The sequence below is a fragment of the Leptonotus elevatus genome, chromosome 11, assembly GCF_054856555.1.
Source record: "Leptonotus elevatus isolate MCC_2025b chromosome 11, RoL_Lele_1.0, whole genome shotgun sequence".
In the NCBI taxonomy this organism is placed as follows: Eukaryota; Metazoa; Chordata; class Actinopteri; order Syngnathiformes; family Syngnathidae; genus Leptonotus; species Leptonotus elevatus.
Genome location: NC_141249.1, coordinates 6,439,347 through 6,453,405, shown reverse-complemented (window position 1 = coordinate 6,453,405; position 14,059 = coordinate 6,439,347). Strand labels below are relative to the sequence as shown.

The 14,059-nt window shown below is 40.6% G+C and overlaps 1 protein-coding gene across 1 annotated transcript in view; it reads right to left on the bottom strand.

Annotated features, from left to right (window-relative positions):
- fcho1 (FCH and mu domain containing endocytic adaptor 1) overlaps positions 1-14,059 on the bottom strand; it is a 36,082-nt gene that overhangs the window by 542 nt on the left and 21,481 nt on the right. Inside the window, exons 7-26 of the mRNA XM_086090247.1 lie at positions 13,903-14,007; positions 11,882-11,980; positions 11,634-11,730; positions 11,272-11,389; positions 11,098-11,122; positions 10,657-10,717; positions 8,018-8,199; positions 7,829-7,853; positions 6,483-6,533; positions 5,721-5,772; positions 5,407-5,531; positions 4,244-5,317; positions 3,574-3,680; positions 3,072-3,267; positions 2,814-2,928; positions 2,560-2,715; positions 2,136-2,268; positions 1,766-1,962; positions 446-510; positions 74-241 (exon numbers count right to left, since the gene is read on the bottom strand). Of these exons, the coding sequence (XP_085946373.1) occupies positions 74-241; positions 446-510; positions 1,766-1,962; positions 2,136-2,268; positions 2,560-2,715; positions 2,814-2,928; positions 3,072-3,267; positions 3,574-3,680; positions 4,244-5,317; positions 5,407-5,531; positions 5,721-5,772; positions 6,483-6,533; positions 7,829-7,853; positions 8,018-8,199; positions 10,657-10,717; positions 11,098-11,122; positions 11,272-11,389; positions 11,634-11,730; positions 11,882-11,980; positions 13,903-14,007 (3,151 nt within the window). The remainder of the gene's footprint in view (positions 1-73; positions 242-445; positions 511-1,765; positions 1,963-2,135; positions 2,269-2,559; positions 2,716-2,813; positions 2,929-3,071; positions 3,268-3,573; positions 3,681-4,243; positions 5,318-5,406; positions 5,532-5,720; positions 5,773-6,482; positions 6,534-7,828; positions 7,854-8,017; positions 8,200-10,656; positions 10,718-11,097; positions 11,123-11,271; positions 11,390-11,633; positions 11,731-11,881; positions 11,981-13,902; positions 14,008-14,059) is intronic.

The following is a 14,059-nucleotide window of genomic DNA, read 5'->3' as shown; positions in this document are numbered from 1 at the left end:
CTGTCGGGAACAACAAAAGTGGCCAAATAAGTTCCATTTGGTGTCAAATGTAACGTCTCATTGATAGCATCACCTGTGGCGAATCTCTTCTTGAGGAGCGACATGCGATAGCGGCTGCCGACCAGCTCCACGTCCATGCCCGACAGAGAGGCCCCGGAGCCCACGAACTGCACGGCCAAGCTGGGCGGGGGGCCGCGAGGGACCTCCAAACACTGCCAGCTGGCACACAGGGTCCCCGAGCCTACCAGACAGCCCGCACAAGACAGTCAGATCAAGACAGATTTTTATGGATGAAACCTGACGAGAGAAGCTAATGATATTGAAAAGTAAAAAAACAAAAAAAACCAATATGCAGATTGGATAAGGATTAAATGTCAAACTGTTGAATTTCCTCCGTCTTGGTTTCCGTCCTTGTTCAACGGCAGAGGAGAAAAGCGGCTCTGACCTTTGCTGTGGTTGGTGGGCGAGAGGTTGGCGAGCTTCCACAGCAGACGTCTTTCCTCGGCGTTCCTGCACAGGCACAAAAACATTCGCTGACCTTCTCATGCTCGTAGTTGAGACGGTGTGTTGTCATCGGCTGACGCTATTTTTAGCTTGTAGAGGAGCCCTCAAAACAAACGTATTCGGTAGCTTGTCCGCACGCTCACAGTTAAGGTTCAGCATGTTGACGCTTAGTGACGCCAGCTGGGATTCTGCCACTTCCTCCTCACGACTGCCAAGAATTCATTTTCAAATATTTTGCAGGAATGTGGAGTTGAGTCAACCAGGGATTGTCTATCCGTGAGACTGACTGAGAATTTCCCGGTGTTGTTTAAGTTTCTGTTTAAGTCAAAATTGTCTTTCCTCACAAGTTGCACGCAGTTGATGAAAATGCTGCAACAAACTGAATTTCGGTGTTGTAGGACACATCACAGCATGTCATCGTAATCCCGCAAGATTGAATTATGCTCTCATTCTGATGCAGGGCAGCTCTTCACCACATTTCATTTTTAATGGACAGATGGGCCAGCTCAATTTGAATGAGGTGAGAAATAAAGTCAACAAGTTACTTTTAAGAATAAAATACTCATTCTTTTATTTTATTTTTTAATTCATAATAATACCATTATAATAATTAATCAATTGTGGAATAAAATAAATGCAAAATTGTTAATTTTATGATTACTGGTACTTAATAAATCAAATAAAAAATACATCAATTAACCAATCACAGTGCACACGCGAGCAATTTTATATCGCATACATTTAGAAACATTAGACATTAAATATCATGTTGGAATGAAAGTACACCTTTTTCTACAACATATCAGTACTGGTAATCTATCCATCTATCTATGACGACTGGATCATTTTATAGGGAAAAAAAAGGTATCTTATTAACATGATTTTATGGTACGTGGTAAGATAATGGCCATATTCTGCCTCCCCCTGTGTTCAATTATACTGTACCTCTCTGACAGTACCAATGAAAACAGGTCATTATTACCATTGCAAGATTATAATTTTAAATTAGAGGAGGACAATTAATTTGCCAAAGGGACCACATGGGAACCTGGAAGTGCCCAAAATTGACACAATGTGAATCATTTCACATCATACTAAAATGTATTTTATTTCAGTCAAAAACACACAACTTGTTTGTTAATTAAGTCACTTTTTTTTCTGCTTGAGCAGTTGATGAGCACAAGTGCCTCACGAATGTGACAGTAACCTGCTCAGGTAGAATTTGTCTTTCAATTCTCAATCACTGGCAGCGTTGTCTCACCAGGAGGCGGGCGGCTGGCACTGCAGGTCGGCCGCAGTGTGGTCCAACTGCAGCAGCACCTGGACAGCGGTGAGCTGAGTGGACGGCGCCGTGACGGGACAGCAATGGTAGTCCAGAGACACCCGGGTCACCGTGCCACTGCGCTGGCACTCCGCCGACAGCAGAAGAGGAGCCCGGGCTGGATCCTGAGATGAAACCTGCACATACAGTACATCATCAACATGACTATTTGTCAAATATGATCCAGAACAGTTCCTTTAAAGTACTTAATGCAAATATATACATTTAAATACTATGAGGCATGAGATAGGAACAACATGGTGGCCAATGAGTGTGCAGTACACAGTAGAATTGGATTGTTGCTCGTGACCTGATACTTGAGCAGTCCAATGTTGTAGTAAGAGGCCTGAGGGTTGAGTTCAGCTTCCCGCTGCAAGCAGGCCTGCAGGGCCTGCATGTTGAACCAGAAGTCTCGGGCGTCCGGGTCACTCTGAGACGGATCACTGTGTGCGGGTAGAGAATGTTTGTACTGAGCTGCATGATAAGGCAAAATGCATATACCATCATTTCGGGATTGTTATGGGACAACATTTTTTAATTGGTTTATGATTCTGTTTCGTTCTTGTTTGCAATGTTGACAATGAAGTGATTGGCTACTTGTAAAGTAGATCTTGGATCAAAAAGGGTTGGGCACCTCTGGTGTAAGGGGTTGAATGGGTTCATAGTGTGTAAAAAAAAAGTTGCAGCTCAGTCTTGACATTACAGAATGTATTTTGTTTTAAACACTAAATTACCTGAAAAGAAGCTTCTGGTTAGGTAAGAAATGGTCAATTCTGGAAATGTTGACCAGCCGGAAGCTGAGCACAGGGACGTTGGAGTTTGCTGTAAAAGCACGGGTGATGCCTGCTGGGAACGACATGGTCAGGTCGCCTGTGATCTTCACAAGACACCTAGAGGAACAACAGGATGTTTTTTTAAGTGTCAAATTTAACAGCAGAAAAAGATGTGAGATTCCCATCATATTCAATGAACACAACATCAAGCTCACTGATTGTGTTGTCCCCCCTTGAAGTAGGCGTTGATGTACTCTGTGATGGCCGCTGCCACGGGCCAAGCGTCCTGGGTGCTGAGGGAAAGCGGACTGGGGCCTCGGGAAAGGTGCACTTGAAACAACCACATTCAGCGGGAGTCATGTTGCAGATTCACATAAAGGACGTCATGGTAAAAGGGAGTTTTAGGAACACTTGTCTGAATAAGCTTTCTTAGTGACAGTCAAACAATAAGCATTTAAAAATTAACATCTTACATTGTTTTGGTGGGTGGTCCTGGAGCGGGTAGGGCAAAGGTGAGGCCTGTCCCACCCTGGCAGGGCTGGGGGCTCGGTTCTGTCCTCCCCATTTAATGTCCCTGGATTGAGGCCCCCACTCACTGGGGCTGGAGGAAGATGAGGAAGTGAGGGAGGGGCTGGGCTCCGGCAAAGGCGAGGAGCACAGCGACCGTGACTGAGACGAGAGGACAAGAAAGGCCCACATTAGCGGGACTTGAATGCTACATGGACCACAACATAAAGAGATCCAATACAACATAAAACGTGTAATGAACATTTTCACCTGTATACATGACTGACAGTGACAATGAAATCATTAATATCTTTATAAAATCTGTGTTGTTAATACAGCTACATCACTAAGAGTAAGCTGTTTTAGAGCAATGTGAATGACCTGTTTCAAATAAACGACAGGTTTAAAAAGAAAAAAAAAGTATATTACTGTATATGACAAAAACACTGATTCATAAAAGACACTTACTCTGTCAGTGCCACTGAGTCGACCTGAGCTCCTCTTGGTTCTGTTTGCCCTGGAAAGGGCAGCTGTGACCACATCAGCTGATTCGTGTTTAAAGTTGTGTTTGGTACCTTACAAAGACACAGAAAGAGCCTGAGTCTCAATACATACATACAAAATTGAAACAGCATTACATTTTTGTTTAAAGGGGAAGTCAACCCCCCCAAAATGTCTATGCAGCCCCACTAGTCTAAATATTCTGGTTAATATTGCGTTAGTGGAATGAGTTCAGCAGCAAAATCCAACAGTTTTTATCAATATCAGAAAGCGGCCATTTTGCCACTTGTTGAGTTAAAAATTAAATTACAGTTGCTCAGGAAACAACCAATCACAGCTCAGCTTCAGAAAAAGGGTGAGCTGTGATTGGTCGTTAGCCCTGAGAAAATGTGATTTTCAGTCGACAGTAGGTAGCAAAATGGCCGCCCCGAGATGGATAAAAACGGATGGATTTTGCTGCATAACTCGTATTCCACAGTGAGGTCACATATAACATATTATTGTTGACTATTAAGAAATGTTTAATGCTGACTACCCCTTTAAAATTGAGATTCTTTTTTATAGCCAAATAGTGGGGTTTGCTTCACTTTTAGTGGAAGATATGTGACATGATGTAGGTCCAGGACATCCATCATACCCTTGTGAGAGATGATGCTGCACGGCAGCGGGGTGTTGATGTCCAGACAGTCTTGGTCTTTGTCCGTGGAGAAACACAGATCCTCCTGCGGGCCGGAATGTCTGGTGAGGGGGGGAGCGTTTCGACGAGGTTCGCTCTCTGATGCGCGATGTTTTCTCCTCTCTCCTACAGAATCTCCCTTTCCTACTCCTCCTTCACTTGGATTGGAACTGCTCGGCTGTCCAGAGGAGCCCTCGCTAAACGGGTTATGAACAGAATTCCAATGCAGGAGTTCCTTCTTCGGCTGGGATTGAGCAAAAGATCCCGAGTTGCTATCAAATGCTAGCCTATTGTTGTTGGTGCCGCTAGCACTGCTATGTGGGATTATTCCTCCTCCTGCAGCCAGTGATGACTGGTGGGTGGGGCTGCCAATCATGGTGATTGCAAACGGGTCATCGAAAGTAACAGGCGGCGGTAGGCTTCTGTCTCGTTTTCGGTCTCTGTTTTTACGATTAGATGACGTGAATGAGGAAGAGGAGGAAGAAGGGGGCGGGAGCGTCTTGGTGTCAGTGACAGGCATGGAGAACGGATCCCCTCGCACCTCAGTAGCTCGCCTTTCCTTGGTTGGGCGTGGAGGCTGGCGTGGCCAGGCGTCAGCCAGGTTTAAGGTCTCCTTTGTGGCGTTCCTGTCGAAAGCAGCAAAGAAGGGATCCTCGGGGTGATGTCGGCAGTTCCACACCGTTGACTCCATTTCCGATGAGGGGAAGGACTGCTGGAGAGCAGGGAAGCGCACGGAGGAGGAGGAGTCCATATCTGAGGGGAGCCTAGAGGAACGGGAAGTGCCGATGGACCAGGCGGTTACGGGGTCATCCTGTGGATGAGGACTTTGAGCAAGGGAGGGGTCACGAAAGACTGAGAGGAAAGGGTCAGCAGGTCGCCCTCGTGTTTGTGTCTGCTCTTTGCTTTGTGGAACAGGAGGCCACGCTGCCCAGCCGACTGGCTCGGGGGAGGGGCCTAGTGGCTGAAGGGACGGTGAGTCTAGACCTGAGTCCTCGATGTTCTCCGGTGAGGAAGAGTCTGATGAAAAGGCAGCATCTGATGCAAAATATCCCAGCAGTTAATGTGCCACATAATAGGCAGAGTCTTCAAAGTAAATGAGCAAATATGTTTGTTGTTACTCTTACATTCAGAGGCAGCAAATGAACTTTGTTGTTGGAGCTGCTCCCGACCACCAAAGCTTTTGAATTTGAAGGCTGTTTCAAGAGGCGGTCCAAACAGGTTGTCAGTGCCGAATGCTGTCGAACTCAACCTGTTAAAGAGAAAATCATTCAGGCAGTCGTTGATATTGGTTTAACAGGTTAAGACTCTCAAGTGAATAGTGTTAATAGAGTGAAATCTGTTACCGTTAACACCAGGCCAATTCATTGGTGACACATTGAAGCACACCAAAACAGGTCAAGACATAAGACAGAAGGAGACAAGAGTCAGAGTATCTCACCTGCCATGATCAGGACTGGAAGTTGACCTGCGCGGGCCCTCCTGATCACCATCTATAATTATAACACACTGTGTGAATCAGCAGCATAAATGTTCAAAGCACTGAAGGGATGCCAGAGAAGTCGCAGAAGTCAACAAGAAAAACTAGCCATGTTCTCCACTAAAGAAATACCAGCACACAGCTGTTCCCGTCATCACAATTGTCATCATTGCTTTTTCATTAATCTTGTCAACTCTTGATTGAAATGAATGCCTCGTTGCTACTGGAGTGCAGCAGCTTAATGAAATCCCAACTTGCAGCCAAAGCTGTTGGCAGCTAGCAAATAGTGTTGCTTAGCAAACATATTTTGGCGCGAGAGCAGAAGGCGGCTGTGACTGTTGGAAGGTGGTCCGTGCAAGGTCAGCCAGTTGGCTACACAAACCTATCTCTACAGTGATGCTTCATGAGGTTTAATTCACACTTTAATTCGCAGTAAATTATGGCTAAAACTAACACTGTCCTTTGAATAATTATCAAAATAAAGTATGCCTTTCCCGCAAAGACTTATTACTCTGACATTGATTGAAAAAATAAAGTTTGAAAAGACATTCCTTTACAAAAAAAATAGTACAAGTACATATTGTATATAGACACATATTACATTTAGAAAGACAGAGTAGATTAATTTTAGTGTTTAGATTTTTCGCAAATATTTAGAAAACTAGCAACAAAATACATAACAGGGAAACAGACAGACAGAAGAGCAAAAAAAAAAAAAAAAACCTTGAGGGGAGGTGCCTTCATCATCTGTACGCCCAGCTGTACTCGAGTTTCCTGTCAAGACAAACATGCAAAGTAGTGCAAGTTTGCAGCATTCTGTTACCTAACCTTTGATTCATACTGTATACACTTCCCCTCCAAACATGTTGGAACGGTGAGAAAAATGTCTCTATTTTTTTTCTGAAGACTGGAAATACCGGACTCATCAAAAGATGAATATGTGAAAAGACAGCAATATATCAGCTTTTGTTGCAGGTACATTTATTTACATTTGGATCGGATACACAACTTATTAGGACCTTTGGTATGTACTAGGCTGAACAATTAATCGGATTCAAATCGATGTCCCAATATAGCAGAGTGGAATTTTCAAATCACATAGGGCTGAAATGTAGGAAGAAAGAAAATTTGATTTATTTCAGTCACTTGGTAGGGTTTATTTTAGTTATAGTGTCTGCATAAGTTCAGTATGACAGATGTGATAAAACCCACAAATTTGTCTGCATTATTGTTGTCATATAACTTCTGACTTACTTATATTTACACCACACTTGTTTGGTAGAATTTAGTGAAATCGTCATAGTGTACGCTTAAAAGACTGCACGCCAAAATGTTTAGTAAGTTAGTAGATATTTAAACTTTTATATTAACACATGCGTTAGTTGCCTTTATTTTAGCTTAAGCCCAAGCTATAAAACTGATACATTTATATATAATAAATCAGATATATTTTATTTTAAACAATACAGATTAATTTGTTGCTTGTGATATATATATATATATATAAAAAACAGACCGACAATCGAAAGAGCACTTTGAAAAAATAATGGCACTTTAAATAGCATTCGCAACATTGAGCAAAAAATAAATCACAATTAGACGTTTAAAAAAAAGTTTAGCCCTAATTTGTCCCTTTGAAATTATTGAAAGGAGAAGTATTCAACAGGCCAAGTCACTCTCCAGGCCTAAACCCTACAAAGAATACATTGCACCAACTAAAGTAAGCCCCAATCAGATTGTGGTGACAAGTATTTTTGGTGATATTAAATGGGTCAAATTTGCAACTAAATAGTGAACTTTCAAGTCTTTCTGTACAATACTATTTCTCACCTAAAAATGTGGTGCTTTATTAGAAATAATTTCAATCTCTTTAATATCAGCAGAACCAGATGTTAATATCAGGAATTAAAAGCTGAACTGTTTTTTTGCAAGCCCAATATTTTTAATCTATCACAAAAATAAAAGACCAAAACGTTTGCAGGGGACTATATCATACATTTTAAAATGTTCACTTTTTTCTCTGTAATAATGGGACTGTCTAAAAGCAATACAAATAAAAATAAACTTACTGGAAAGATGTCTTTTGACATTTGCCTGAAAGACAAGGGGGTTAAATATAAGTCCAGTGTTTAAAATATCAGACATAAAAAAAAACAATATATTTGACCATTTTGTATTTTTTTTATGACGTCTTTGACTAATTCATTAAAATGCACAATACGTACTTAGACCACTAATGTATACCACAGAATACCTACCCCTCTGTTGAGTGGCAGGGTAAGAGTCCCCACAGTAGCTTTTAGCTCCTTTTCACAGGCGGCGGCACTGCTGCGGTTGCTGTTGACCACCGGTCTGATCTGGATCTGGAACTTCTTGGGCTCCTCATCATCAAAGTCTGAGTCACTGGAGTAGAAGTTGTTGTCTATCTCTTTAGAGCAACGTGACAAGAACAGTCAAGGAGAATGCTCATAACCCATGCTGTGATGTTGTTTGGTCCATTTAACGTAAAGTAAACAATTAAAAAATAATCTGATCTAGTATTCACCAAGTATAATGACTGGTGAGCACATAATATATCACGAAAGAGAACTAGTAGGCTCACTTTATATTGCACATCTTCCTGTATTGGTACAGAGGCCTTGGAGAGAAGAAATAAATAAGATTCTCTGCAAGTTTGATTCAAGCAGAGCACAGAGAAGATGCAGAAATACAGAGAAGTCATAAAACTGGAGATTGTTTTTCTCAGAGTACCAACCACTTCCTGTCTCTATTTTCACTCCTTGTCACATGAGGCTGTAATGCGTCTAATGAGAAAAGGGGACAGTGACAAAGACAGCAGTTGTTATCTTGAGGCTGTCAGGACAAGGGAGCGTTAGCAATGATAAACGGATGGGGACGCCCGGGCACGAGTCCGTTTTAGTACACTGTCAATGCTGGTGTGAAGCTGCACATTGTGAATTTCTCATTTAAGCTTACTGAAGGTAATGCACACATTAGGTTTGACTGTTGTTTTGGTTGAATACAAATTAGGAATGGGGGAGGAAGCCAGAGTAGCCAAAGAAACCCTCTGTTAATAAAAATAAATTAATATTAATAATTTATTATTATTTCTTATTTCATTAACAACCAACCATTTTGTCCACATGTGTATAAGAAGAACCAGCAAATACAGGAAAGCTGGAGCCGAGATTCGAACCCTTAACCAAAAAAAAAAAGCCACACAAGCACGGTTAGAACATACAAACACCACACAGGTGCCCGAATTTGATTTTGTGCCAACAACCTCTGAATTGTGAGGTGGATGTGCTAAGCAGTCATGTATCGTTCCATGCATCAGGCATGTGATTTGACCAAAGTGAAATTATCTGAAAATTTAGCCGGGGGTCTGGGGGCCGCGGGCACTCAGCTAGGTCCAGAGCTCATGGGTTTTCCGTGTTTTTGAGTACTTTCAATGCACTCAGATGACAAAGAAATAGACAAAACAACAGCATAAATTTTCAATGTATATTGAACTATCCCATATAAAATTGCAGTTTTAGTCAACTCAAAATCAGTCACATTCAAAAACATTGGACTGCCTTTGCTTTTAAAAACTATCACTGAGAATATCATCATATATATTTACCATGCAATAAATCATTTAATCAATCATTCTTAATTTAATACATAATGCATAACAAAAACATAAAATACCTCATGCAGCAAGCTCTGGTAAAAACACAATCATGCATTCGGATTGACTAAGATCATCTCTGTAACTGCATACATCAAGATAGTCAACATATTGAAACCTGAAAAGTGCAAACATGCAGCATTCATTTGAGTTTGTGTCAATGATTAACCATGTTAAATATTTATGACCATTTTTATTACGTTATAATATTTTCGAAAATTTGATTTCGATTAATTTGAAACGTTTACCACCGACCTCAAAATTCACGACTCTGTCAGCAACTGGTACAGGTTGTTGGGGTGGATCACGTCTCTCTATTACCGCTTCCGATTGTGATGTCAATAAGGGATGGAGGCCGTAAAGTTTTGGAGTTTTCGTTCGGGCACCGAAACTTCCAGCGATGGAATAATTTGTTGTTCTTGACTGGAGTTCTTTCACGTGTTTTTTGCTCTTTGCGTGACTTTCAAGAGCTTTGAAACCTCTCCCACCATAGTCACGATCGATCTTCCGAATAAAGTCACTGAACAAATTCGTCACAGTCTTCTTTCCAACATTTGTAGATATATCCTTCTCTAACCAGTCCCATCGAAACTTGTTTTTTACGATCTTGTCAATTTCCTTAACTCGCGGAGCATCTTTGCGTTCGATCACGGACATTTCTTTAAACACCCGGCAAAAACGTCTGAGAAATGAACAATGGCATACTCCTGTGCCTTTATAACAAGCGCGTTTATTGGTCAACAAACAATGGCATACGCCTATGCCTTTATAACAAGCGCTCTTATTGGTCAACACGGAGACTTCCGCCAATCGCAAGATCGGTTTCATTTCAGTTGCGGAAACACTAAAACGGAATGCTGTAGAGAGACGAAATCGGATTTTTTTTTTTGGGGGGAGATAAAAAAAAGCGGAATTCCACGAATTAGCGGAAAAATCACATGCCTGATGCATATACACACAGTGCTATGCAGATACACACCTATTAGCTCTGAATCTGATCTGATTGACTTGTTAAAAAAAAAATAATAATAATGAAATTTCATAATGGACACGTGTTTGCCAAGCTGCACAATTTAAAATGCTTTTTCAGAAAAACATTTGATTCTCAAATTTCCCAGCATTCATAAAATTAATTATTGTCTCTCTCCGCCTTGAAATTTTTAAATATAAAAAAGTTCAACATCTTCACTTCATTACATATCATTTTGAGCAGAAAAAGGGTATCATTCTGAGTGCTGTCAGCTCGAATGACAAATCCTTCGTCATCGACATCAAAGGGTGAATTCTGCAAAACACAATTAAATGAAATTTTTGAAAAACAGCCTGATAAAGCCATAGTCAAGCACTCCTTACGTCACGATTTATGATGATTATAATTAATAACAGTTTCATCACATTGCTATTATTTAATATTCTCAAGATCAGAATGAAGATATAATCATTGTGACATTTCTCAGCATGTATGTATCAGTGTGTATTTTTTTTCAAGCCCTTTGGTTTTGAAGGCTGGATATTTTATACATGCATTGAAAAATTGTACCCGCCTTCATCATTAAACTGCCTATCCCTACTATAAAAAGAATGAGAGTTTTCGCAGTCAGACTAGATTGATATTATTGTCAGAGGCAGCTGCTGTGGTGGCTGTGAATAAGATGGAATACTGACCGGTATATCCGTCACAGCGGAATCCCTACAAAACAAACACACGGACATCAATTTGCTTTAATTATTCAGTAGAATAAATTAAAGCTAGTAGCAAAAATAAGAGCTCATCAAACAAGAAAAGTGTGTGTGTGTGTGTGTGTGTGGGGGGGGGGGGGTCCATCTGTTCATGCTCACGTGGAGTCTGGCTCCTTGTCTCTCTTGCCCAGTCCGGGGATCCTGAAGGCTTTTGCCCGACTCTTCTTCCCACCCTCAGAAACCATAGCAGTCAAGTACTCCTCAAAACAAATTACAGCTGAAGCACACACACACACACATAAGCATTTGTCAACGGCCCATTTATTTGGTATTCCCATACACAGTCAACAGAGTACTACACTGCTTAAATCCTTCTTGTATGCTTGGTATACTAAAGCTCAAGATATGAATTTACTCCCATTTTATTTTGCTCGTATGAATTACTCTGATATGTTCACAATGTGGTAGTGGTAGTGGAAGCCGAATTTGTATGCATTTTCTGACTGAGTTAATAATAGTACCTGGCCTCTCCTTGCCGGTGCCCTTCAGCTCAGCAAATTTCTGGATGAGGTTACTGATGCCAATGTTTTCGACATTTTGCTTGAATTCCTCGTGTACCTTCAGCAAAGCAGAAAATTATTATGTTGCAAAAAAAAAAAAAACATGAATAATTTGTGATATTAGATTGGAGATGTTGGAGATGTTATCAGTGTTGGTGTCCAACATAATTTGTGACTAAATTTGTCTGTCAGGGACCTATCAAACATACCTGCCCAACTTGTACATTGGTGTCTTCTATGGAATGGGAAAAACTTTTAATTAACTGCTTCATCTGTTGCAAATGGGCCTCCTCAATTTCCTGAAACCTCTACATAAACACATATGTCATATTAGTCTTTTTCCTACTCTAATAGCTTATCCAGCATGCACTGAGATCTTAATTTGAAAAATCTTGATTTTCAACATTATTATTATTACAAAAAATTATAATAATATTAATAACAACAATAATAATAATAATACATCTGATTTATATATTGTGTTAACACTGAGACCAAGGCCTGTTGAAATGTCTCAATTAGCCAGAAAAAAGTATACAATGCAAAAATTTGGAGTACGATAAAAAAAATCTAATACAATCACAAAGTTCATGTTAGCAATGTGTTATACAGAAATAAGATATAATAAAATGACAGAAAAGTTATCCACAATGAAATGTTACACACATAGAAATCTGATTTCAACATGTACTGTATCAGTAGACAGTATAAACAATCACCTTGCATAATGATCATGCAATTGCAGCAAGAAATCATTTGAAATGTAAAATAGAGAGGCAGTCATTACAATTTGTTGATAATCTTAATCTTCTTGGAGATAGCAGCAGTTACCACGGCAGTGAGGAGATAGTGATTAAAGTAACAGAGTGCAGGACGTATGACCCATTGCGGCCGGGAGCGCCTGACCGCGCTTCTATCGTTAAAGCCGCGGAAGCGCGTGACCACCTTTCTCCCTTTAAAGTGGATAAGTCATTTTGTTTTGTTTTGACCAATTCTTGGTCGCTTAGCCAATTAAATGAATCAGAATATACACGAGAAGGTGACGTGGGCCTCGTTCATGTCCTGGAATTTTATTCAAGCCTTTATGGTTGATGCAGATTCATAGCAGATTCAGAGTTATGAAATAAATGACGCGCTTGACGACGGCGCGGGAGGACTTTGAATCAATGTAACAAGTCGACAGTAACATACTGTTAAGAAATATGTTTGTAGACAACGAGGAAGTTGAAAATTTTGACGGCTTTGTAACGGAATAGATGACGAAAAATTACCACTCGATCCCCCAAGGTTATTACAACTGCAACTGCAACCAGTGTTGAAGGTAAATATATTTGGAGTTATATACCTGCGACATGTTTGTTGATTTAAAAAAATATATATATTTAAGGTTTATAATAATAAACCTTAACAGGTGTAAGCTCTGAAGTGCTTTTGGAATTATGTTTCTATCTGCTTCAGGAGCTGAGATATAAATTATTTTTTAATATTGTTGAATTTCCAGGAAAACTTCAGGTTTTCAGGGGTGACTCAAAAGTCACACTTAGGTTTTAGAGGCATGTTTTGCTAGGCGCTTTAAGCCTTAATTGGTTTAAAGGGTAACACAACAGGAAATCAGACTCTTGCTCCACCCCTCACTAAGATTTGAAATCGGCGCTCAAAGGGGCTGTTGCCTGGAGGACCGTTGGGTTGCGAATGGAGAGAGAGTTGGGCGTGGTCTGGCTAAGATTGACAGCAGCAACTGCTAAGAAGGTGTTTAATAAGGAGGCGTGTTACGAGACTGAGCCGGTGGGTGGCGGGAGTGACTACGTCCCTTGTGACGTAGTCGGCAACTTCTTGTGTAATGAGAGGACAAACAGCCAAATTGTGTTTATGTCAGTGTTTAAACTTAAGATGGCACCAAGCACACGGGTTTTGCCCCAAATTCAAGCTTTCAACAGACAAGCACTAAAATGTCAAAAATAATGACCAGGACATATAGACATAATTTGTAGACACCAGTTTATACAATTTATCAGCACACACAAAAAAATTATTTAGTGTTGAGTTACCCTTTAAGTTTCAATTGTTGGGGGAAGACACAATGTTGACTGAAATGTTCTGAAGCTAAAGGCCATATGAATCGGGAGGTAAAGAGTATGGTCGGGAGTCAAGACTGAGAGCCCAAATAGACTACTGTAAAGGTAGGTGGTGGACTAAAACAAAAAACAGAACTTTTGGAATCAGAGCTGACCTGAGCAGAATCGTTCATCTTCTGTTCAAACTCTCCTCCTACTCGATTGTGCTTTTCAATGCACAGTGCAAATGATTCTGCCGCTTTCTTAGATTTCAGCTCCGCCTAGTCAGACAGAAGACACAAAAAATACCTATTATAATTGAGGGGGAAATGC